The sequence below is a fragment of the Euleptes europaea genome, chromosome 7 (genome assembly GCF_029931775.1).
Source record: "Euleptes europaea isolate rEulEur1 chromosome 7, rEulEur1.hap1, whole genome shotgun sequence".
Classification (NCBI taxonomy): Eukaryota; Metazoa; Chordata; class Lepidosauria; order Squamata; family Sphaerodactylidae; genus Euleptes; species Euleptes europaea.
In genome coordinates this window covers 59,813,346-59,840,617 of record NC_079318.1, presented here as the reverse complement: position 1 = coordinate 59,840,617, position 27,272 = coordinate 59,813,346, and the positions used below count along the sequence as shown (strand labels likewise).

General features: G+C 41.9%; 1 protein-coding gene across 3 annotated transcripts in view; it reads right to left on the bottom strand.

The window, feature by feature from the left end:
• TTC7A (tetratricopeptide repeat domain 7A) overlaps nucleotides 1-27,272 on the bottom strand; it is a 195,325-nt gene that overhangs the window by 82,273 nt on the left and 85,780 nt on the right. For all 3 annotated transcript variants that reach the window (XM_056852546.1, XM_056852545.1, XM_056852547.1), the window contains exons 13-15: nucleotides 21,111-21,168; nucleotides 12,178-12,250; nucleotides 4,778-4,938 (exon numbers count right to left, since the gene is read on the bottom strand). In XM_056852546.1, the coding sequence (XP_056708524.1) occupies nucleotides 4,778-4,938; nucleotides 12,178-12,250; nucleotides 21,111-21,168 (292 nt within the window). The remainder of the gene's footprint in view (nucleotides 1-4,777; nucleotides 4,939-12,177; nucleotides 12,251-21,110; nucleotides 21,169-27,272) is intronic.

Genomic DNA, 27,272 nt, shown 5'->3' with positions numbered 1-27,272 from the left:
AACTGGAAATGAAAATGTTTTAATACTATAATAGAAAAATATATAATAGAATTTACTGAACATATATAAGTCTATCTAAGTTGTTAGAATGATTTAATAGGGGTTAACTCTTTGATGCAAGTTTAAAGTTCTTTTATCATGAGAGAGAAAGACTGATTAAAAAGCAGTTGGTTTAATGTTACACAATAATAGATTTAATATTTTAAAGTAATAATAGTTTGTATAAGGAAGATAGCAAGAGAGAAACTAAGAAATGTTTTTATGTCCACTCAGCTAAAGTTTATTTTATTAGACTCTGTACATGTATTGTTGGTGTACGTAATGTATTGCAAATGCATTGTGAATGTATTGTATGTGTGTATTTTGTTATATTTGTTTCCATGTTTGAATACTTATATGAAATAAAAATATTTGCAAAAAAAAAGTAATACAAAGCCATACATCTAACATTTAACAAAATTAGGTCATGCTATTAAGAAATTAAACGTAATATGCTCAGAGAAATCTGGGGATGCAGACAGGTGGAAGGAGGTAAATATGCTAATCTGTAATGTTTGAGAAGCAGCAGGTGCTTGTGTAATTAAAGGCAGGGCTGTAATGCACACTCATATGGGAGCAAGGCTCAGGTTGCCCACCCAAGAGTGGTGCAGTCCGGTTCACTGACATCACCGGCTATAAAAGTGTTAAGAGAAACCAATGGCCAATAGGAGTCTCACTTAGAAATTCCGCTAGTGTGCCAACCAGGGGCTGTGAGCAGCACCCAAGTACTCCCATCCTCTCCCTAGGTTGGGTCACAGGGTTATCTCGCACCATCATTTTTTATTGGGATACATTCCTATGAGGGAGGTATTTTCTGCAACACAATTTCACCATTCGCTGAATCGTCTTAACCTACATCGTAAGATTACAAGTGACCCTGTACTTTTAATAATTAGGAAATTGTTCCTATATTGAAAGAAGTAACTGTCAGGGTTAACCCTTCCTCAGCAACAAAGCCCAGCCCTTTTCTGATACTTCTTTACATTATGTTATTATGTTGCTTGCCGGCTGTGTGTCTCTCCTCTCCACTAGCGGAGGTGTACAACTCCCACCCACCCCTTTTTTCTTTTAGGAAGGAGACAAACACCAATATAAATAGCCTCCCTAGGTTTGGAAATAGGTCCAGGTTTGGAAATACCTGGAGATTCTGGGGGTGGAGCCTGAGAAAGACGGGGTTTGGAGAGGGGAGGGGCTTCAATGCCATACAGTCCAATTGCCAAAGCGGCCATTTTCTCCAGGTGAACTGATCTCTATCGCCTGGAGATCAGTTGTAACAGCAGGAGATCTCCAGCTAGTACATGGAGGTTGGTAGCCCTAAGCCTCCTTACGCTATACAATGGCATCTTAGACATAGATCCATAAACCAGCCATTTATGGTAGCTAATCAAGAGCTTGTGGGGAGGGAAACTATTTTTGTTTTGTTTTTTGTCTTAGCCTGAAAAAGCTGGGGAGTTGTCAAACGCCTCAGGCTGGCAAGCCACAGACTCTGTCTGGAGGGCTGTTTTTGGTTTGAGGGTATGCAGGCCTAGTCTGGCCTATGACTCTGAATCTAGCCTGTCGAACAAAGCTAATAAATGAATTCCTCATCCAAATGCTGAGGGGATCATTAAGGATGCTGCTGCATCTTTCTGAGGACTTCATTTAGGATATGCATGGCACATTGCCCTGTCTCAAAACATGATGCTCATACTGAGACCAGCTTACAAAAAGATAGGTATGAAAATCCTCATGAGATCTTAGAAGTTCTTTCAAAATAGAACTCTGATTAATTATTACAATGAAATATTAATTAGGGTTATGAATTTTTAATTCTTTTGTTTTACCACGCAATCGCATTCCATGTGATAGTCACTGAGGTGTAGCTTCCATTTCCTAGCACAGGTTTAGACAATGCTTTCTGTGAGAGTCACCATTACAATGGAATTCTGAAGCACATTTTGAGAAATGTTCATACACTGCTCCATAATCTCCACTTCAAACCTGCTTATTTTGTGGTGGCAATTCATTCTGAGTAATTTCGAGCTATTGTTTTCCTTCAAGTTTGAGAAATATATGGTGAAATATTTGATTTACAGCAAAGGTAGGGCCCAAGATTTAGTGTTAGTAATTATGCCCTTATACAAATATAGCCAGAGTTCTCAGAGCCTCTGTGGGGGTGGAGGGGACTTTTCTGCTTTGGTTTCTGAAATTTATCCTTTTCTATGGTATTTGTTTGCACATTTTCTTTTCTTGCTCCGTTTTACACATGTATATTGCCTCTTGTTCCCACACTTGCAATTTATTCCAGACTCCAAATCATTTCCCCACCACTTTCAAATGCTAACGATATACCGATATACGTAAGAACACCCTGACATCAATGCTTAAGAAAGAAGTTGGGGGAGGTAGATAAGGAAACACCATAGGAGAGGAAGGGTGCTAGTTTAAGCCTTTCCCTGATCACAGTTTCTTTGCTTCACATTTCTTTCCCTAAGTTACTTGCCTGACCCTCTAGGCTCAAAAAATATGTTTTCCCTCACAAACATGCATTTTGAATGCAATGGGCAGAAGAACAGCTTAGGGGAGGAATGACTTGGAGCACATAAGTTACTGAATGATTTGGAGCTGAAGTTACTGAAAAGGCAAGATTTAGATGACCCACTCCTCCCACACTGCTTATTTACCCCAAAGCTTCCCCCCTTCCTAAAGCTGCTTTTCCTTAAGGAAAATGGCACCGGGGCTATACTACACATGTTTGCAGTGTGGAGTAAGCCTTCCACTTTCAGTACACTTTTTTCCTGACCCTCCTAAAGGTCTCTTCGAACATTACTTAATGAAGAAAAATCTTTACTTGGTAAGGGTCTTGGGCTTTTCGATACCCTCGCGAGTGGCAGGAAGTCTCATCGGATCCAAGGTGATGTAGTGTGTTGTATTTGTTTTGTTTTGTTTTTTTAAATTTGTCCTGTGTTCTCTCAATACCCTGGTAGGCTTACAGCCATTCAAACATGTACACAAAGCACCGTTACAATCTCTACCCATCTTGTTTATCATCTAAAGATATACTTTATACAACGGTTCACCTCAAGAGAGCAAGGGTGAAGTCAGACAGAACAGCTTCACAGTGGTCAGGGAGGTCCTTCACCTGCAATGTGACCCCAGCTTTTGCGACTTGCATTACAGGCCTACATTCCACCAAGTCTAGTGGTAGATCAGCTCTCAATTTTGCCCTTCCTATGACACTTCTGGGAAGCTGTCCACATTTGTAAATATCTATCTATCTATCTATCTATCTATCTATCTATCTATCTATCTATCTATCTATCTATTAATCTAATCTAATCTAATCTAATCTAATCTAATCTAAATCAGGACATATGTATTTTGATATTCATAAGTTGATCCATTATCTTATTAAAAATATTTACAAAACAGTTCCAGGATTGCTCCAGCAATTGCAGAGGAGGGGTAAGACACTAATGTTACAGGTTTTAACCAGCACAAACCCTTCACAGGTAGCTTTTTGTTGGTTCAAACTGACCTATGCCCAAAACCTGTAAAAGAGATTTTTCCAAGCTAACTCTGGGACAGAAAAGGGTATGTTTGTACTGGATGCACTGAGGGCATGTTCAAAATGGCCCTAGTATCACAGTCATTGTCACCCAGCTGAGTCCCACAAATTCTCTCACAAAATATCTCACTAAGAGTCAAACTGGATAATGACAGCGGCAGCCACGCTCATTGTTTGCATGACCCATTCATTATAAAACAAGGAATGGGGGGGAGAGAATCCAATTATAACTAGTGGTACTTCTGAAGAACTTATTTCGTGAGCTCAGAACATGAGCTCGGGCACCTCATAATACTTGCCTGGGTTCTCCTCTGGCTCAGATGCTATATTTGAGACAAAGAACTCTTCCTTGACTCCCTCCTTCTCATCTACTCCCCAAACCCAAGTTACATTTCTTCAAGCAGCTGCTGCTCTGGCAAGCTGCTGCTGATGGCGGTGGCCAGATGGCCAGTCAGCTGACAGATGGGCAGGCAGGAAGAGAACCTATCTTTCCTTGCCTCTACCTCCTCCCCTCAAGGTGCTTCAAAGGTATGCCCTGGAGTACATGACATGTTAATGCATTTATATCCACTCAGCAGAGACCTACTCAAACCAGCTCAAAAAATGAAAACAAATGCATTAGGATAATAAAAAATAAAATATTAATAATAAACATTATTTATATTTTAATTAAAATATTAAAATACAAATAGGGTTGGGGTTTGATCAGATTAGCATTCCAAGTAATCGTTAGACTTGGGGGGGGGGAATGAGGTATTTGCAAATTTTTCAGTAAACAGTTCAGTGTGTGTGTGGGAGCCCGTCTCTAATTTTAACAACACAAAGTCTACACCTATGAAAAGTTTTATTTTGGCCTATGGCTGTAAGAATAAACATCTCTCTCTCTCTCTACCTATGAAAAGAGCTGAACCCTCCCGTCCACCTACTTTCCTTCAGTCTGCTGCTTAAACTTTATCTTGCATCTAGTTCTGTTACTAAAAGTGAGCTGCATGAGAAGAAAATTGCCTCTGGTGTCAGGTCCCCCAATCCCACACCCCCTTAGGATATTAAAATTAGGCTCGGTTTACCAAGAATTGTGTCCTGTCCCCAGTTGTCCTTCCTGGTTCTCAATGCCAAAAAAGGTGCCTACCCCTGCTTCAGACATATGATTTAGATCTTTGAAATGAGGGACATATTTCTAATATTGCTTACCTAAAGGTTTCTGGATACTCGGAAAGGGCCATGTTGATGACATCCAAAGCAGGCTGATAGTGTTTTTGGGCTGAAAAGAGGAGGGCTAGCAGGTGAAGGGAATTCATATTGTCCTTGCACAGTTTCACTGCTTCTTGGAGGTGTTCTATTGCATCACAAATCTGGAAAATAAAAATGGTTTCTCTCAATCCTATGTTCAGTTCAGATCAGATATATTTATTTGAGCCACTGGCCATAAATAAAAAACAATAACAAAAACATCATCATCATCATCCCAAGCTAACAAAAAGACAGATTCAACAAAAGCATTAGGATCACAAATGACAGGTATATACATTATAACTCCTGATAAAGTATATCAATTATCTGGGTTATATTCAATTAATATTCAGCAACAGGTGTCCATATCACAATCTACTGTGCATGCAGAATAATAATAGTGTTGCTGTCACTTCATAGCCACCAAGGCTAAGATAGTCACAAATTGAATAATCTCTTTAATAAACTTTCTGAGTACTCTTTGAGTAACTGCATTTTCTACTAATTAGACCAGAATTCACAATCTTTCAATAACAGTGGCAGAGGGACCTATGCTATGTGTGAATTTTAAAAAAACATCTCGGAGAAAAGGAAAAACACACTGTGACATTTTGAAGGTAAGAGGAGCCCATGAGGACCAGTCCAGAGATGTATCTTGTCCACTATTCTGTTTCCAACATTGATCAACCAAATTCTTCTGGGACTTGTATGGAGGCCATGAAGGTAACAGTCTCCACGAAGCAGTCCAAATCATGATGTTGCTCAATGCAACAAACACCCCAACATACACAAAAGGAATAAATTGTGCGTTATACCCACACTTTTGATTTCCCCAGGCTGCTGCTGTGTGAGATTCAAGATGCTGTGTTCCAAAGGATTCATTGCTATGCTGCTGAGAATGCTGAAGTGCAAGTCTCAGATTGCGCACTGCTGCACATATGCTTAGCCCAAATATTACTGCCCCAAGCAAATGCTCTTTATTGGTTGTGCAGTCAGGTTGGCACTGTAAATAAATAAGAGGCAGGGAGACAAACTGCTGAACCTGGCAGGGGCACAGTCTACAGCATCTCCTGCTGTCATGTTCCACTGTGATTGCCCGTTGCTCAAACACAAAGTAGGGGACAAGAGTTCTGGGGTGCATGATCACAACTTGGAATGATGATACTATCCTACTGAGTCAAGGTTCTATATATAAATAACATATAAACACATATCATAGTATTAAGGAATTAAGAATTTCACATTAAATATTTAGACATTCTGGAGAAGAAATCATACATTTACAGAAAAGAAGTGCTGAGTCTGAGAGTCTCTAGTTGAAAAGACAGTGAATCCATGGCAGAGAACCCAGATCAGATCTCAAGAAAATGAGCTAAAAGGGGAAAAATCCCACCACTGCCAGTAGAAAACCGGCCAGTTCCCAACCCTACTTCTCACAGACTTGGCAACCTGTTCCACAAAGTGGAAGCCACACTAATCTCATGAGTAGACAGCCGAGGTTAGGGTTGCCAACTTCCAGGTACTAGCTGGAGATCTCCTGCTATTACAGCTCCAGCTGATAGAGAGCAGTTCACCTGGAGAAAATGGTTACTTTGGCAATTGGACTTCGGCAAATGGCATTGAAGTCCCTCCCCTCCCCAACCCTCCTCCTCAGGCTCCGCCCCCAAACCTCCCACCGGTAGCGAAGAGAGACCTGGCAACTCTAGCCAAGGTACACAATATTTTTAGTCTTTTTTGACTCTTGAGACTTCATGTGTATGTTAGAAAGGGAAGGGGTTGCCCATGTTACTAGTTTCTACCAGGCCCTGAGGAATGTTGCTTTTGAGTTCTGGCTTTGTTACCTACAAAGCAACAAGTAGCCCTAAGAACTCTCTGTGGCAGAATGTCTTTAGAATAAAGTTTTCAGACAAGTGGACCCTTGGCATCTATAATGAATACAAATTCTCTTTCTCCTGTCGTGGTTTGACATTCTATCTTTCTGCTGTCTAAAGGAAATTCTCCGAGGAAATCTTCCTCCTTTGTTATTGATAGCAGATCTTTACAAATGGCTTGAGTCACCTTAAAAATGATCCTCCTGGAGGACATGAGGACCTTTATTTGCTCAAAGGAACATGACGGGGAAATGGTAGAGAGCAAAGCTATTTACGTTAAAGAACTTATGGCTTCAGATTGGACATTTAGAAGGGATAGGCTCTTTTTCCTACATAGAAGTATTTTTCTTGTTGGAGAAGGTTAACATATGAAATGGCCCTTAATATGATAAGACCCATGAAAGTGTAAATAGGAGATACAGATGCTATAGTCTTGCTTTTTGTCACCATGAAGGCTACAAATTCACTTAGAACATAAGGACTTACCCTGATGGATCAGATCATAGTCTGTTTTAGATTTTAGATGCCTTTGGGATAGAGGCGCCATTTGCCTGCTTTAGGCAGGCAATTCCCCCCCCCCCAAAGCACCCCCGTTCCCTGCTGGTATTAAATGGACCAGTGGGAGAAAATGGGGGAACGGCATCTGGCAACACCATTTCCATCTGCATAACTGTAAGTGATGTCAAAATGTTACCATAGTTAGGGGAAATGCTAGAGCGGCCCATGATATGGCAATGTCACTTCCAGTTATGCAGCAAGAAATGGCGTTGCTATGTTGTAGGATGCCATCCAGGTTTGTTTGTTTTTTAAATAATTTTCATTATTTTTCTGAAACAAGTTAACATATAAAGATAAAGAGAAAAAATATATAAATATAACAAGATTTCCCCTACATCTTCCTCCATCCATTAATAAACCTGTATACTCTTTGGTATCTACAATTCTAATCCTAATATTTCTAATTACATTCATTAAACTAAATCTCGTGTGTGTGTGTGTGTGTGTGTGTGTGTGTGTGTGTGTGTGTGTGTGTGAAGTGCCGTCAAGTCGCAGCCGACTTATGGTGACCCCTTTTGGGGTTTTCATGGCAAGAGACTAACAGAGGTGGTTTGCCTGTGCCTTCCTCTGCACAGCAACCCTGGTATTCCTTGGTGATCTCCCATCCAAATACTAACCAGGGCTGACCCTGCTTAGCTTCTGAGATCTGACGAGATCAGGCTAGCCTACAGTTTTAAAAATATAACATTGAATATAATCATTAAGAAGTGATTAATATTAACTCAGAAAAAAGGAAGGTTAATAAATCACTAATAAAAAATGGATTAGATCAATAAAAATTATCAACTCCTTTATAAAACAATTCCTCCATAAACCCTCCATGTCTCCCTACACCTATTCATTGTAAATTGTCTTTATAATGTATTAATATAGTAAATTCTACCATTATTGCCAAAATCAAGCCTTTTAACCAGTTCCTTGTCTATTTCCAAAAAACATAACTAGACTGTTTTAGCCAGTCCCTTTGTCCGGAATTTCCAGCGTCTTCCACTTTTCTTCATTAACTCCAAACACTGAAGAGCATCCTTGGATATTGTTGGTAAAATTCCCTTTGCAAGCATAGAGTTCTCATAGTACACCTGCATTGTAGTTTCTTCAATTCCAAGATCATAAAAAGAAATTCCGGTAGCTCCAGCCTTTCCACCCTGCAAGTCCTCCAAGCTAGTATCAAAGAATTCTTCAGGCAATTTATAAAGACAAAAGTCAAAGTCTCTCACGTTCATATCCTTCGTAAGCAGCTGGTCTGTTGCAGTTTCCTGTTGAAAGGATGTACCGTCTTGTTGTTTATCCTGGCTCTCCTTTTCCTTTATGGGAATTTCCTGATCTTGAGCCGTCTTCTCAATTGGAGCATTCACTACTGTCAAATCTGACTTCGTTGTATTAGCTTGGTCCTTTATGTCTTTAATTACATCCAAAATAGAGTCCAGTTTTCGGTTGATAGACTGATATAGGGTGTTTGTCATGGCAATTAGTTGATCCATCTGTTTAATTGCACGTTCCATGCTTGCTGCTTTTAAGAATTTTGTTAGAACTTAGTTGGTAAAGTCCGGACAAACAAACAAACAAACAAACAAAAAAAAATGTAGGTAATTCAACAGGATTCCTGTATTGTGGGTAGTAATTTGATGTTAAAATACCATCAAGTTGAAAACATTCTAGTATAGACTGCTGCAGAGAACAGGATATACCCAAAAGGATGCAGAACCGTGGACCTTTCGTTACCTCCTCTTGTTCAGGAACTTGGGAGTAATTTGCCAGTTGCACAAGGGAGCCACACTTCCGGTCTCACGATGTCACAGTCTGTTACAGTCTCGCGATGGCATTAAACAATGAAAGCGGAAAGACGACAGCTAGGGAGGGGGGATTCTTCCTCCCTCCCCTTTCAACGTCGAAGTATCTGATTGGTGGTTGTAACGTCTTTCAGAAGATCCTGTTTGTTATGTCTACCCACTGATCGAATTGATAGGATTCTTGCTGGCTTATCTGATTTTTTTTGTTTTATAAGAGTCATTTATACATCAGGTGGGGAGGCACGGATTTGATAGATGTATTTGCCAATTCTTCAGATCCTCCAAATCCAGGTAAAACAAAAGAGTTCTTATAACTTACTCAGATTTTAGAAGAGTAGGTATTCTTGCTTCCATGTAGTTGCTTAGGTGGTAATAGGTACAGGAGGTCTGAGCCTAATTCCAAAGAGACATTCGGGGCATTGTATTTTCCCCTCAATGCCAGCGGGACCTCGCCCAGTTCCCCGAGAGTCGTCCTCTCTCAGAAAAATGGGGGTCAGACCGCTCTTCAAGGCTGCAGGAGAGTTCCTGTTCCCCGGACCACTATTTAGGAACCGGGTGGGGGTGCAGAATGCATCCCAAATTTGAACGTTTCTTGGGTTCTTCGGGAGCCCCCGAAGAACATGGCGCTCAGACCAGCGTCTCTAGTGGAAGTCCGGATGCCATCCAGGTTTGTTCCTCCCCCCCACCCCGCCCTGGACTGCTGGTTGAGGGCTGGCAACCCTACTTTGAGAAGCTCAAAAATTGGCATGAAGATAAATGGCTTCTCCTGGTGTTTGTGCCCAAGAGTGTGTGTGTATCCCTGCAACACAAAGTCACTCAGCAGCTGAAAATTATACATTTTAAGGCAAAGTCTGGAAAAGCCTCTTACAGTTTCCCTCTGCTCATTCCCAGCAGCAAATTCAACTAATGTAATCCATTCTCCAGACTTCATAGGTTACCTATCAGTCACTGGGTTCGATTCAAGGGACTGGTTAGCACATGTCCTTCAACCCTCATATCTGCAGGACCACTTCTCCTGTTATGCTCCACAAGGACAGCTCACTCATCTGAGCAAAGCTTTCTCAAGGTACCATACTACAAGTGGGTAAGATTGATACCTGTTGCTGTCAGTACATGTTCATTCTCTGTTGTGGCTCCCACTATGTGGAGTAGCAAGCCTGGGGTAATCAGGAAGGCTCCCACACCTGTTATTCCACTACAGCATAACAGAACAGGTAATAAAGGGAATCAGGATAGTCGATGCCATTACTTATAGTATATATTATCTGTTTATTGTATGTGCTCTCCTGATTTTATTATGTCATTTTCCACTTCTGTAATTCCATGTTCTGCTTTGTTTGACATTTCATGTCTGATACTTGCATTGAATCTCAGTGAGAAAGGCAGGCTATAACTAAAGCAAATAGACACTAACCAAAGTTTCAAGACTTGCAGCTTGGTGGAGAAGAACTGGAAGAAGCTGCTGTATATCTGTACATCTGGAGCTGGCTTTGGCAGACCACTGGTCCATCTGTCTCAATACCATCTACTGGCAGCAGATCTCAGGCAGAGAGGGGTTTTTCTCAACATCTGTCATCTGACACTCTCAGCAGGAGAGGCAAGGGCAAGCCCTCCCTAGAACTGCCCAATCTTGTGACAGATCATTCATATTTAGGGTTTCCAGCTCCGGATTAGGAAATACCTAGAGATTTTAGGGGGGGGGAGCCTGAGGAGGGGGGTTTGGGGAGGGGAGGGATTTCAACGGGGTATAATGTCATAGAGTTCACCTTCCAAAGCGGCCATTTTCTCCAGGTGAACTGATCACTTTTGCCTGGAGAATAGTTGCAACAGCGGGAGATGTCCAGGCCACCCCCTGGAGGTTGGTAACCCTATTCACACATGCAAGCCATCAGCTGATGCCACAATTAGGAAGTGATGAACACACATGCGTATGTTAGCCCTGAGCAGCTAGAAGACTGCCATGGAAAAAGCCCCTCAATTTCTTTTAGATGTTTCATGAAACATCTAGAATATTGTTCTATGCAGTTTTACCTTGAAAATATGATACAAAAGAACGAGAGCAGCTGAGCACCCCCTCCCCCCCTCGCTGTTGCTGTTCACAGAAATATGAAAACTTAAAAGCCATTTCACAGCAGCAGAACAGCTGTATCCTTGTAATGATTTGGATGAGTTAATTAACATAGCCTCCAACTGTACCTAATTTAAAAGAAATAACGGCTGTCTTTTCCAGCGTGTGCCCTGGATAGGAAGGTGCTGAAGCTCAATGAGAGAATGTTCCCACATTCAATCCCAGGCATCTTTGGTTAAAAGTGTAGCAGGGATGGGAAACTCAACCCTTCCTCATCTTCTTTTCACCCTCCATTACTGGCTTCAACTACCTGAACAGCAACCCTGATGTCACCACAGCCCTCTGCCAGTCACCTTTCTTGTATACAATCACCTAGAATTTCTGCCAATATGAGTCCAGTGTAATCTTTTAGCAGTCTAGCACTAGTTCCTTCAGCTTGCTATTATCTGCTCCTTTTTCTTTTGGCAGAGTCATAAAATCATACAATCATAGAGTTGGAAGGGACCACCAGGGTCATCTAGTCCAACACCCTGCACAATGCAGGAAACTCACAACTTCCTCCCACACACACACCCAGTGACCCCTACTCCATGCCCAGAAGATGGCCAGGACATCTTTCAAAAAACAACCTGGTAGAAGATGGCCAGGACATCTTTCAAAAAACAACCTGGTAGATTGGCTGGTGGGCGGGAAGAAGAGAAGGAAGCAGAAGTAGGAGTGAGTCTTATGGTGAGGGAGCTGGCAGGGAATGGAAAGAAGAAATAGTAGGTATGGAGATACAGAGAAAAATGACACACACACACCCCGCATTCTTTGCTGGTCCCCTCTTGTTATGTAGTCTTTTACTGCTCCTTAGATGTGAGAGAGCACTGGTCTCAGCAATTCACTTGGTAATGCACTCTTAGTCCACACAGATGATGGCCAGTGTGCTGGGTAAACTGACCATGCACCATGAGACATGCTTCCAGAATCTTCCACAATACACAGCAGTCCTGTGGTAGTCACACAGTGATTTCTTGGCAAATAGAACAAGGTAGGAAGAATTTCTCTGAGGTTAAAAATTTGAATGCCTACCTGCCTCACAAGGGCCAGCTGCAATGAGAGGTAGAGAATGATCTGGTGATCTTCTGGTGCCAACTGATGTGCTCTGTAAAACACACACACAAACATTATTGGGAAAGAGAGCATGGTTCCATTTCATTTTATCTTTGGGGGACATCACACATTATGCTCTTGAAAATCACCATTCTCCAATGAAACTCCTTCGAAGGGATTCCAACGTGACATTGCTGAATTGGGATTCATTAAGAGGCTTCACACTATCCCCCCTCTCTGGCTTGAACAGAGTCTTAGGATGTCTTACTCACTAGAAATTTTAACTATCTTAGCAAAACCTGGGACTTTCCACCCATTACTTGTGTAAAACTAAATAAATATAATTATATTGGAATTATATCAACTGTTTCCTTAAAGAAGAGGCATGACAGAAAATGGGCGGAGTTGGTGACAAATAAGCAGATAAAAGGGGGAAAGGGTGGAGTTGTAAGACCAAGAGTATCTGAAAGAGATGTTGTTTTTCTTGTACCTGTGGCCCTCCAATATTTGTGAAGAAAAGTTTCTTCACCGGAGCTCTGGCCAATGTAAATACAAGACAGTACTCAAAACCCTTAGGCAGCAATGGGGCAAAACCCTTTCCTTTAATCTGCAGTGGGGAAAAGATAATTCATTGCAATCGTCACTGATTATGCGCTTGTGGCGTCCCTGGAGGCCACAGGCAGGTCAGGAGAAGCAGGGTTAAAGCAACAACCTCTGAGCTGGACAAAGACCAGGGCAAAAATGAGCGACCAGTGGGTAGGGTGTGGCCTAGGACGCTAATCGCTGGGAATGGCTGGTTGAACCACATAGAAGCTGTGCAGGGAGAAGGCATCCCATCAGGACTGGGGTCAGATTGAAATCAGGTGGTCAGAGGGCGAAGTGTTAAGGAGGCAGGGTGGGGCCAGATATTGGACCAGGCTCTTAAGATGGTGGTGCTGCAGAGTTGAGAGGTGACCTCAAAGTGAGCAGGAATGGAGAGCTGAAGGGTGGGCTCCGGGAGCACTGTAAACTCCCAGAGGAGATTTGTTAAGTAACTGTAACTCAACCAAGCCAATCAAGCTGCCTACTGAAGCTGCAAGCATTGCCTCATCATTGTGTCATGGAATCCAGGCCTTTGCCCAGTCTGTTGAGAGCTTTGTCTCTACAGGTTCCTTGCTTGACCGTGCCCACTGTAAACCCCAGAACAGCAAAACCTCTCACTTCTATTTCAAACAAGCCCAAAGATGTATGAAACTGCACAAGGAAACAAGCAAGGGTGAGGCTGAACTGGCTTGACAAACCTAAGCAACCTGTAAACAAAAACAATTCCAACACTCCACATTTTATAGCACCAGATGCAAAACTCAGCCCATTTGTAATATGACATTTTGACACTGTGGGGCAGGTGAGTAATTACCAGGTGTTCAGATATTTGTGTGTGTGTTAAGTGCCGTCAAGTCGCTTCTGACTCATGGCGACCCTATGAATGAAAGTCCTCCAAAATGTCCTATCTTTGACAGCCTTGCTCAGATCTTGCAAATTGAAGGCTGTGGCTTCCTTTATTGAGTCGATCCAAGGGGGCTGTGCCATTCAGTAGCTTCACATTCACAGTCTTGTGTCCTCAGTGACGTTGTTAACTAATTTAGGCCAAGCACATCAGCAGTCTTGACTCTCTTCTACTGGCACCAGACAAATGCTCTCATTTCTTGGTTCTAAAAATTCCAGTAATGTGAAGAAGAGCCAGTTCTAAAAGTGGCAAAAGTGGATGTCCACTTTTGCCCCTTTTATTCAATCTTGCACTAGAGGTGCTATCAAACATGATCAGACAAGTATTCTAAAATTAAAGGAATTGAAAGTTGATAGAGAAGAATTCAAAATGAAAAGCTGTGCTGATGATGTGGTTTTGACCATTTCAAACCCTCAGTGGTCGATGCAGTATATATTAGAGCAAAGTGAGGAATCTGGATCTTGCTTGGGATATAAAATCAACAGAAAAAAGAAGAATTTTAGTTTTTTTTAACAAGGTTGATAACAGAAGAGATTGATAACAGAAAGATTACAGGATGTACCATGACACCAGACTCAATTAAATACTTGGGAATAAACCTGACTGGACAAAACAATATACTATTTAAAGTAGCATGGGAGAAGATAGAAAAAGACTTGCAGAGATGGTCCAAGTTAAGAATCTCATGGCTAGAAAGAATATCTATGTATTACCAAACCTTTTATTTCAGATGTTACCAATTTAAGTACAGGGAAAAACACTGAAAGAATGGCAGAAACAGAGAAACAAGTTTATATGGAATGGCAAGAAACAAAGAATTAAATTCAAAGTTTTATAAGATGAGGTGGACTAGCAGTACCAAATATTCAACCATATTACCAAGCAGCTGGTCTCATCTGGATTGCAGACTGAATCAAAAACCCAGAGCAAAGAGCAATAAAATTAGAAAAGGCTGATTTGAAAGAAGGTATACACAAATACTTATGGATTTAAAAACCTGTGGGGGAAAAAACAATACAGAATGAGGACATTTAGAATTTGGAAGTCTACCCAAAGAAGACTGACAGAGCATTCCCGAGCTGCTGGTGGCCAGGGATGGCAGGGAGGAGGCGCTGCTGCAGCACCTCCTAAGCTGTTCCACGGCCGCCAGCAGCTTGAAAAAAGCATTTGAAAGGCTTTTTTCTCTTAAAATGGGGCTTTTCTCCCTATTGAGAAAAGCAGGTACAGCCTCGCTCTTCATGCCACCGGCATACCCAGGGCAAAAGGGACAGGAAGCTCCTCCCCCCAGCCCACCCCGGGAACACCTCCCGGGACACCCCCTGGAATGCCGGCACAGGCCATTATGCCGGTGGGACGCCGGCGGAAGGCCCCGTCGGCATACTGGGGTAGCACTACCATGGCAGCACCCAGAGACCAGCATCCGGGCATCCCTGCCAGCTTTGGGGCCACTAACGCTGGTGTAACTACCCCGGATGCCGGTGCAGGGGCCCCCAATGCCAGCACGGCCCCTTCCCAACCTTCTAAGGGCTTTTGCCCTCGAAGGTCAGGAATGCACTTTAAGCCCCTCGGTATCATTATTAATGTCTCCAATAGAAGCAAAATGGGGGGAAATTAGGCACCCACGTATAAGCCGAGGGGGGAATGCACCCCCTACCCCCCCCCGCAGGCTTACCTGACCGGGCTCCAGGCACGCAGGCAGGCGGTGGCGACGGCCCCCTTCCTGCACGCAGGAGCCCCCGCAGGGTCAGCTGGCAAGTAGGAGGACCAGCCCGGGTGAGGTTGGGGGGGGAGAAACCGCCGCCGCCAGCAGAAGGCGGGGTGGGGTGGTGAAGAAACCGCCGCCGCCACGCAGAAGGCGCGATCGAGCAAAAGGCGCGATCGGGTGGGGTGGGGGTGGGAAGAAGTTGCCGCCGCGCAGAAGGCGCGATCGGGTGGGGTGGGGGGAGAAGGCGGGACAGCCCACCCATCAGCTGGCCAGCGGGAGCGCGCTGGGAGAGGGCCCGGCAGGCGAATTACCGTATTGACCCGAGTATAAGCCAAGGTGAGTTTTTTAAGCCAAAAATCAGGGCTAAAAAACTCGGCTTATACTCGAGTATATACGGTATGTGAAGAAAAACCATGACTATATAACTTATCAAGAGATGATCAGTGCTCAAGAAGAAATTAAATTGTGGCAAATGATTAAGGATGAAGGTAAAAATATACAATGGCCATTGCATTTTCAACTAGTTTTAAAAAAGACAATTACATGACAGGGGGAGGAATAAGGGAACCGACTGAATTTGAAAAAATTACAAACTGAATTTGAAAAAATTACAATTACAATTGGGAAGAATTTATAATTTATGCTTCAATTTGATACAGAAACATTTTGATACAGTTAAGACATGCATGGTGAGTAGGACACAGAATTTTGAGAAAGAAATACTGTTCAAATAGTGGAAACTTTGTGGACAAAAGACATAAAATTTACAGCTAGTCAAGCATTAAGAGAAAGCTGGTATAAGATGTTATACTGGTATAAGATGTTATACTCCCTAAAGGATATTGAAAAGATGAACAAAGATTACAAAGAAAAATGCTGGAAATATAAGAAGATAGATGGAACCTTTTATCATATGTGGTGGACTTGTAATAAAACCAAGAAATAACTGGAAAGAGATACATGCTGAAATGCAGAAAAAATTAAAAATTAAATTTCCAATGGAAGCAAAGAGTATGTTACTGGGCATCTTGCCAAAAAAACATCAGAAGAACTGTTTAAATATATGATTACAGCAGCTAGGGTAACATTTGCAACAAAATGGAAGCTAGAAAAGTGCCCAGACACAAAAGGATTGGAAGAGCAAATTAGGAGATTATGCAGTAATGGCAAAAGTGACAAACTATGTGAACAAAAGACCAAGCAAAGAGTTCTATGATAAATGGAAAGCATATTACTATGATAAATTGAAAGCATATTACAACTGTTTTCCCCATGTTTTGCAATACACAGAAGGCAGTTAAAAGAGAAGACTAGGTAGTTTTAGTTATAAAATGCCGCATGTGAATTATTTCATATAAATATTTTTGAGTTCACAAGTGGGGATTTATTTATCTTTGGTGTCACATCCAGATTATTTTAAATTTGGCACAATCTTTCCCTTACCAGCTTGTTAGTTAAGCTCACATTCCTGCTCACTGCTAAAGAACATTGTCATTTTCTCTGAAGACTGATCTACATTCTACAGGTCTTTTTGAATCAAAGGAAACCTTCACAGAAATAAGTGAAGGGTGAGCCACTAGCAGTGTGAACCACATTCTTGAACTAATATATAACATGATGGGACATCTGAATGTGACCAGAAGAACACACAGCTCAGGACCTTTGTGGTGCTTGAGATGGAAAGTCCAAAAAGTGGTGGAAGTACAATAATAAATTAAATATTTGACATTTTTGGCCCCTTAACACTAATCCCGAATCTCAAAATAAGGTTTATTTTCATCAGTTATTACAAAAACAAAACAAAAACCCAGAAAAAAACAAGAAATACAGATACAGCAATAAAAGCAAAGCAATCTTCTTTTCTTCTTTTCTTGCTGCCCTCAATTTTTCCTAGCATTATTGTTCTTTTGAGTAACTCTGGTCTTCTCAAAATGTGACCAAAGTACAATAGCCTCAGTTTCGTCATTTTAGCTTCTAAGGACAGTTCAGGTTTGATTTGATCTAGAACCCACTTTTTGGTGGTGCGCGGTATTTGTAAAACACTTGTCCAACACATTTCAAATGAATCTACTTTCTGTCAGCTTTCCAGCTTCATTGTCCAGCATTCACACCCATACAGAGTACTGGGGAGCATGAATTGATCTTGGTCTCCAGCGACACATCCTTACACTTAAGAATCTTTTCTAGCTCTTTCATGGCTGCTCCTCCCAGCCTCAGCCTCCTTCAGATTTCTTGGTTGCAGTCTCCTTTTTGGTTGATGATGGAGACAAAGATCAGAAAATCTTAAACAATTTCAATTTCTTCATATTCATCCTTAAAGTTGTGTAATTCCCCAGTAGTCATTACTTTTGACTTCTTGATGTTCAGCTGTAATCCTCCTTTGGCACTTCCTGCTTTAACCTTCACCAGTAGTTGTTTCAAGTCTTCACTATTTTCTATTAGTAATGTGGTGACATCTGCGTATCTCAAATTGTTAATGTTACTTCCACCAATTTTCACTCCTCCTTCATGTAAATCTAATCTAGTTTTCCTTATTGTATGTTCTGCATAAAGACTGAAGAGATAAGGAGATAAAATACATCCTTGTCTGACACCTTTGCCAATTGGAAGCCATTGTGTTGTCTGGACTACAGGTGCACATCAAAACAATCAGGTGCTGTGGCACACCCATTTCTTATAAACCCAACCGTAGCTTTTCATGATCCACACAGTCAAAGGTTTTGCTGTAATCTATGAAACACAAATCGATTTTCTTCTGAAATTCTCTCATATGCTTCAGTAACCAACGTAAATTTGCAATATGATCTCTAGTATCTATTCTTTTTCTGGCATTTTTCGTTCCATACATGGTAACAGTCTTTGTAGTAAGATTTTGAGCATCACTGTAGTCACGTGAGAAATTAATACGATGGTCCAATAGTTGCTGCAGTCTGACCCTAAAAGAGGAGATGATATACCAGTATGATGGGATTCTAAACACAAGTTCTCTGTAAGTTGTACAAAGAGCCACAGCAATGAATCTCAAACTTCTGACTATTCCTAATACATCAATGGGAAGTCTAGGTTTGTGCCTCAATGCATCATTCACCTTGTCTTGACAACATGATCCATGGTTGAGATCAAAATGTTTGTGTCAGCTTGAATGCTCCATGCTCATGTCAGCAGATTTTCAAAATAAGTTTGCTTACCTGACACTTCTGCTAGTAACTTCATTTCTTAGTTTAAGAAACTGTGGATCTGGAAGAACTGAGCGATCAGGATCTCTTCTGATCATGCTTTATTCTCTAGTTTTGAGTAAGTCTTAGTATCTCCACTGGCAACATTAAATGTTGTTCTTTTGCCAAGGACCTGAATAGTTCTTTTATCAAACTTCAGACTAAGCATATGGTAAAACCTGTAGCAGTTCTGGGTATCCAATTTGTTTCTCCCAGGGTCCCAAAGATGCAAGTTGCATTAAAATCTCCTTAGGACTTTCAATCCTAGGGGAAAACAGGCTCTAAAGAAAGGGTGAACAATATCAGGGGCAGGGAGTTAGGGAAAAGAGGTTCTCTAAAGTCAGCAGCTCCCTTCCAAGCGAGGGGTCTTGCTCCATCCAAGGAAGCTCTTCACTGCATCCAGGAATCCAACCCTGTGATTGAAAGTGTAACAGGTACAAACTACTGCTGTAATATTTAAACAAAGGCAGTCAACACATGAACACATGAAGCTGCCTTATACTGAATCAGACGATCAGTCCATCAAGGTCAGTATGGTATACTCAGACTGGAACTAAAGAAGGAAGTTGACATGCAGAGAGACCCTCATCATATCCCTTGTCCCACTATCAATGTAACCCTGTCAACCAAGAATGCAGCACGAACAAAAATATCTTTTAGCACTTCTTAGTCCGACATCTGCGAAACTCTGGAGGATAAGAATTCCACAGGCATGGAGCAATGGCTGAGAACAGCTCTATGTGAGCTCTTTTTGAATGGATTAACCATATGGAGAATTGCACACACTCACTTGATCCTCTGTCTCATCATAGGTTATATTACCTTGGGGAGCTGTACACACACTGGAAGGAAGGAATGGGGTTCAGAGGAGAGTTGCATTTGATTGTTCTTTGTATTTGAGTTCAGGAAGAAGTTTTCCCCACATATCAAAATAGCAAGTGACCCCTGTGGTGATCCACCCCCATCCTTTTATCCCTACTCACTTTCTCACCTGCAAGTCCCTGAGAGGCAGTGGGAATCAGTGTGTGTTTATGAAAGGGTTTGAACCTATTTTATGGAGTAGAAATGGTTATTGCTGTCCTGCCTGTTTGTCTCCATAAATTCTCTCTCTACCTGTAACCCAAGGATCTTATAGCTTGGCTCCCAGTGAATGTGTGGTTTATCTGGCCCCATAGCCTCTTCTGTGTTAATCAGGACATCCTGCATTTCTTCATTCCAACCCCCCTTCCTCACCAAATTTATTTATTTATTTATACAATGTGTATCCCACCTTTCTGCCCTTCAAAGGCTACTAAGGCGGCTAACAATTTTAAACATACATGATAAAATCACATTTTAAAAACATTAAACTCAACCCCCAACACACATAATTAATAGAGCAAAAATACATACAAGACATGAAACAGCAATTAAAACATTGGTTAGGAAGGGGGGATCACAGAGAGAATGCCAAACAAAACACAAAGGTTTTCACCCACTGGAGGAAGATGGCAACAGAAGGGGAAAGAGTTCCAGAACTTTGCTTATAGTGCTACTTGCCTAAGAAAACTTATTTTTTCAGGCATATGACACTGTTTCATTGCTTGCTTTTTTTTTTGTAATCTGCCTTGAGTCTGTGAGAAAAGTCAACTACAGGTAAAATAAATACAAAAATGTGCAAAATAAAAAAATCTATTCTCCAGAGACTAAAGAAATGTATGTGAATATGTGTGTGTGTGTGTGTGTCCCAGACAACAATGCGTACTCCTTTCCGTCTTCAGCTCCCTTAAAAATTACTGTCTTTCTCCAAGATCCTGTCTTAACTGTTAGTACAATACTGTGCAGGTCAGCCCTGGCTAATACTTGGAAGGGAGACCACCAAGGAAGTCCAGGGTCGGTACACAGAGGCAAACTACCTTTGAATGTCCCTCACCTTGAAAACCCAATGGCGTTTCCTAAGTCGGCTGTGACTTGATGGCACTTTCCACCATGCACCATACATGCATATATGGAAATTCAGGACATAAGGACTGGACTCTTGCAACAACCCCTGTTGGCTTACAGTATCAGTGAAGTCTGATCAGTGATCTATCCACTTCCAAGTTGGAGTGAAGATATCAGGGAAACAAGCCACAGCCAGTGGGGAAAGGTCAAAGGGCTAAAAATAAATGTGGTTATAGAGCAATATAGGACAGCAATAACATCAAAATAGCATAGTAACGGAGATGTTACATCTGAGTCTAGGAATGTGTGCCACTTAAAGCCCACTGCCCCTCTGAGAAGGGGCACTGTCAAAATGACACCTTCTTATACTCTAGAACAGTGCAGAGAAAAGTAGCAAGAGCATTGCTTTGGCTGGCTACAATGGCTACGATATGCTTTTATCATTTATTCCTTGGTAGCAGTAAAAAATGTGTGGGGATGGTGGCGGCAGTGGAAATCCTTAAAAGCTCAAACATATTGATAAGCCTAGGGAAGATTTCAGATTACAACATAAAACAACCATCTGTCAACTGAGAATTCTCACCTTTCCAGAGTCTGAAGTGCTTTCCGGTGCAAGTCATCTTGTGTGCTTTTCAGGGTAGCTGTGACAGAAGACACAAACATGCAGTCTTGAAACCACTGCCAATAGCTGGACCTTACAGCACAGTATTACATTTTTAGAAGGTATTTTAGGGGGAAATCATACTTTGCAAAAACTAGGGTTTTCCTAATGACTTCTATCAGCAAAGCTTTTTTAAAAAATCTTTTCCCCCTACCTTATTACTAGGGTCTGTACTCACCAGATTTAAAAAGGGATTTGACAGATTAATGTGCTAGAAGGCAACATCAGGGGAAGGCACTGGACTCTATGCCTTGTTTGCTAGCCTTCCAGGTCAACTGGATGGCCACTGTGTGAAACAGGATGCTGGATTAAATGGACCATTGGTGTGATCCAGCAATGCTCTTCTTATATTCCACGAGGCCAGACACTGAACCTACTCCTTTCCTGGAGACAACATACAATTAACTCTGGTCTATAAATACAATATCAGTGGGCCTTAAATATTCTGTCTATCACATTGTTATCCTGTCCTTCATCCAAGGTGTTCCATTTTACCCTACAGCACCTCTGCGAGGTTGGTTGAGCTGAGAGAGAATGTCTGACCCAAGGTTAACCAGTGAGCTTCATGGCCAAAGTAGGATTTAAATCTAGGTCTCCCCGGTATTAGTCCAACACTCTGACAGCTTCACTACACTAGCTCTCAGTGGAGAATGGTCCTCCCTTAAGAACCTACTTGAATTTTGAGCTCTTCAGATGGACCCTTGAGCTTTGTCAAACTAGACTGACATCTAACAAGAACAGGGCCTTCTCTGTTATAAGAAAAGCCCTGCTGGATCTGATCAGAAGTCCATCTGGCATCCTAGCATCCTGGTTCTCACAGTGGCACAGATGCCTCTGGGAAGTCCAAAAGCATGCCACAATAGTAGAAAATTTGTCCTTTAGTACCATGTATTCAATTGCATGCTGCCTCTGACTTGAAGATTTTGTTTAGTTATTGTGGTGAAACAACTATTGATAGACCCAGCCTACATAATAATGCATCGGCCATTGCAGAATGCTCTCTCTCTCTCACGAAAGCTCATACCCTGCCAGAAAATATTTTTATTAATTTAAGTCTTTAAGGTGCTACTGGACTCTTGCTCTTTTCTACTACTGCAGACAGACTAACACGGCTACCCACTGTGAAAAAGCCTGTGGGACTATTTTTAGAAAACAATGCAAGCTTTAAAAAAAAATAGAACTTTATGCAGTTCCCCCCCCCCCTTTAGTTCTGGTGTTGAGACCTGCTTGCCCCCTGATGTGCATTAGACTTAGGTCAAGTGGTGCAAGAAACATCTGGCCTGTAAAGGAGAAAGGCTAATATTGAAGGAAAGAAAGCAACCACACAATTCAATCATGCCAGCTGGATGAGAAAAGCCTGACGAAGCATGAGACAATGCCTCACCCAAAAAACTGGCAATGAGATGATCACACCACAGCGAAGGAACTCCAGTAACTACATCAGTCTACATTTTGTACCCCCAACCCAGCCCACAGAACTCCCTTACTTATCACTGTTGGCATGTCCTTTTATCTTCCTGCTGAAAATATGGCCAACCAACAACGTACTATATCATTGGGATCTTGCCCAAAGAACCTGTCCTGTTTTGCCCATCCTCTATAATTAAATTCTCTGTAATTAATGTAAACTAATTCCTAGCCCACTTTGTTCCCAAGCTCAGAAAGAAAATAATTTTTCCCCCGGTCCCAAGATAAGCCATTTCTAGAGAACTGCAACAACTGTTTATTTGGTGCATGGCATGCAGTTCTGCTTTCCTCTGGAATTTATTAGATGCCCAGGTGCCTGGAACTTATTAATTTACTTCATTTAAACCCTGCCTTTCTCCCTAATGGGGGCTCCTCCATTTTAACACCACAACAACCCTATGAGGTAGATTAAGCTGAGAGTATGTGTCTGATCCAAGGTCACCTAGCAAGCTTCCAAATCTGGGTCCCCCCATTCTAGTCTGACTATTACAACACGCTGGCTTATACCCCACTAGTGTTGGACTGTCCTCCACATCTCGGGATCGGTGGCTATTCTCTATTTCTCTCTGTCTCAGTTTCTCTCACTTCTTCCCAGCACTTCCATCTGAGCTGGGTAACTCTCAATGCTTGGAATCACTCTCTCCTCCACATTTGCCTTGATGCTCTGTATGATTTTGGTTTCCTAAACCTCTTTTCTTATTTTAATTATTTGGGCTCTGTGTATATGTTTATCCTTTTTCTCATCAGAGTTGGAAGCTAAGCAGGGTCAGCCCTTAGTACTTGAACGGGAGACCACCAAGGAAGACCAGGGTTGTATTGCAAAGGAAGGCAATGGCAAACCATTACGGCTCATTTCTTGCCTTTAAAACCTCTTGAGGGATTGCCATAAGTTTGTTGCAACTTGTTGGCACTTTATTATTATTCAAGCTTTGTACTAGTACTTCATCACCCAGTCAAGGATAATTTTATAGATGGTGTGTTGATCACTGCTTTAAACTAAAGTTTTCAGGGCTACTGGATCCTCAGATATGCTTAAGGGCATTGCTCCTAGTAATAATAACTTGAACCTCTGACAGAATTAACATCCAAGCTAGAGTCTCTGTGGGTACAGAATGAGAGGCTGCAGAGAACTAATTTCCATAAGAGAACTAATAGTCCATAAGACTATTTTTGTGGGGATGGGCTCAGTTTAAGGAATATAGGGCCATATTTATGCAGACACATATCTAGAGAACACAGGTACTCTATCACATATGGTAACAATAGCATCATTTTTCTCTCTCTGCTACTACAGAAGTCAACTTCTGAATTAGTGGTTTATTATTTAAACAGTTGTTATTATTTAATTGCTGCAATCTATTGAGGACTCTTTGGGTAGAAAAACAGAATGATACTGGGATCAATTATTATATTTATTTTTCTTTTTTGTTCTGAATACCTATGTTTTAATAGGTACTGGGTAACTCAGAAACAAGCTGCCAGTATTTTGAAAATTACATGGCCCCAAAACCTGCATTACTGGCAACTTACTTGCTCTGGGTTTTCCCCACATTTCCGGCCTCTGGCTCTCTGGAAAACTGTCCACATACGTACGTAGTGGGTAAACATTTCAGAGACAGATTTCAGAGCTGCTTTCTGAGCCCTGGCAGTTCGGCGTGGTCATCTGTGCAGAGCAGCTGGAAGTCTGCCCAAGACAGACAGCTTAGGTGGTGCACCTGCTGTCTCCTCTATGGAGAAGACGTGTCGGGAGCCTGCTGGCTTGGGAAAGAGGGGACAAAACTCTGCCAGAGGTTCAGCCAGCACGAATGTCCTCAGGAGATACTGAAACTCTTCTGGGGTAGGCTTTTGGCTCCTGACCAGAGTACAAATTAGAAATGACAGATGATGGCTTAGTCTGTGGCACCTTCTCTTGCCCTCTGCTCTTCAGGAGACCCAGCCCAACAGGCCCTGGTTTTTACAAGTGAATGTTGCCCCCACGCACATACACAGCAAAAAAGTGCAACAAATGAGCACCATAAAGCCAATTGTACCTCTTAGTACAACAGAGAAGCTGATGGCCTTCTACAGATAGCTAAAGGAAGCAAGAGCTTGCTGTGATCCCTGGAAGAGATGAGGAATGGCCTGTCATTCCCCAAGATGCAGTTTGTTACTCTCATTTAGAAAAGATAGATGTACGGGGATTTGCTGGATCTCTTCTATGAGTGCTGGGACTGCTAGCTTTTTGTGGGGAGGGCTGGCCCCGCTCCTCTCATTTTATAACATCAGCTTGATTCACAGAAATAAAAGAAGTAAAGCTTTTACAGTCATTTTTATCCCCATGCCAGGGGAAAACCTGCTAAAGTTTGGTCTTTGATTATTAAAGACACAAAAGGTGAAGAGGTAAAAAAAAAAAAAAAGGTGGCGGCAGTCATTGCTGGAAGACGTAGGCCATGTGCAGATGTAACATTACCCAGTATTAAAGGATTGGCACCAGACAGGGGACCTCCTCTTCTTTTGACCAAATCACTTTCTCAACCTTAGTTCAGTGTTCGGTCTGGCCAGTATTAACCTAAGCAGGGTTGCTCCTTAACTCTCTTGAAGAGTGATAACTTACTGTTGGTAAACAATGATAGTTATGTTGCTTACTGCTCACTCGGGGAGTTTATGTTAAGAGCTCCATGGAAGTGACCTTAAGTAAGCACTTGTTGGCTTCAGCTGATGTAAATACTTCCCACCCAGAAATTGGTGGCAATATTTTAATAAACAAAATTTGCCTCTTATTTAGGCCATCTTTTAATATTTTATTTTGTTAAAAAGTATATTACTGCAACACACCAAAACCAAAATAGTCTACAAAACAAGCCAATGAACTCGTAGCCCCATCAGTTAAAACTGGCCACTACAATTCTATCGGCTACATTTTAGGCTGCACTGTTCCTTGGGAGTGAGCTCTCTTGAGCTCAGTGAATTTACTTCCAAATAAACATGCATAGCTTCTAGTCCTTGGACATTTTCCCCCAATATTTAATCTAAAATATTTTGTTGTTGTAAAAATACTATTTTATTAAACTTGCACGTGCTGCAATGAATGCTGTGCAGAAGAACTTTGTGGCCACAAATCAGCTATGGCCCATCCCTTGGAACAGGATTGGCTCATGGACGTAATGATGCCAGAACTGTAAGTCCATTACTGACAGTAGGTGGTGGGAAGAATTGCAAAATCCTGCTAGGTTGGCAAGTGATTGTAAAAAACTTTACAAATGTTCTAAGCATTACATAAATAAGAAACCTCTGGGACTAAGCCTGTCCCTGTATATAGGCAGTGTCTCAGTTAAAAGCACCTACTCAATCCAAAGCAACCAGCAATGGACTAGCCAACAGAGATCCAGATAGTTCCTCCAACAAATCTTGTCCAACTCTGTCCCCATACTTACTTGAGCAACCCTGTCACTACAACCTTTAAGTTTGTTATTGAATATCTAGGGAAACCTTACACTGGTTTCTGAGTGTTTCAATTTTTAATGTCTGATTTGTGATTCTCTTGCAAAGAGAATTTCTAGTTTGGCCAATGTAAATAGCAGAAAGGCACTGCTGACTAGGTGTGTGCATATCAATAAACCCGAACCAAAAATAAACCCAAAATTAGCCATTTCGGTAAATTTGCAGTTCAGGTTTACTGAATTCACAAATCTGGGGAGAAAGCTGAAGCCGAATAGTCATTTCAGGTCCTGGAGGGATCATTTTTCAAGGAAAAGCCCTCAAATTCACAGAGTAGCTTGAAGGGACTGTTCTTGCACAAACCCCAAAGTTTGGTGAAGATTGGATCAGGGGGTCTGATTTTATGGGGTTTGGAAGGGGTCGCCACCCTCTTCCATAGACAACCATTGCAAAACTTTGCAATGGCTGTCTATGGAGGAGGGGGCAGCCCCTTCTGGACCCCATAAAATCAGACCCCCTGACTCAATCTTCACCAAACTTCAGGGGTCGTGCAAGGAGAGTCCCTTCAAGCTACGCTGTGAATTTGGGGGCTCTACCTCCAAAAATGTCCCCCAGGAGAATTTTAAATGTACTGACCTTTTTAGAGCTGATGTCAGTAATGGCTGCCGTCTGCTTCCTTCCTCCTTCATGGGCGATTGCAACGTTGCTGTGAATTATGGGAAATTGAGATTTCCCACACTTGTAATGGCCGCTTCCTTCCTTTCTTAAGAACTCAATTTCCCATAATTTTCCCACTAAATTTCCCACTTCCCCACTAAATCATGTCACAGTGAGATCCTATTCTTAGACTTGGCTTTGATCAGTATCAAGGTCAAACTGTGGGGAGGGATTCTTTTTTTCCCATGTCTATTGGGATGGATAGGAGATTGGCCAACTGGCAAGCCCTCTCATGTTTCCCCAACTGTCTCCACAAACTAACACTTCTCATACTGCCATGCCATCCTGTGCTACCTCAATATGATGGGGCTCCAAATCATAGCTCATAACAGATATCAACCAATTGATTATCAGCCCCCCCAAAATCAGTAACTCCCTAGCCCAGCACCATAACCCTCACCTCAGAAAAAGTCTCAGAACATAACAACCCACCTTGCTAATGAATAGCATAGATAACTGAAGTCAAAGTTCCATGCCAGAGGT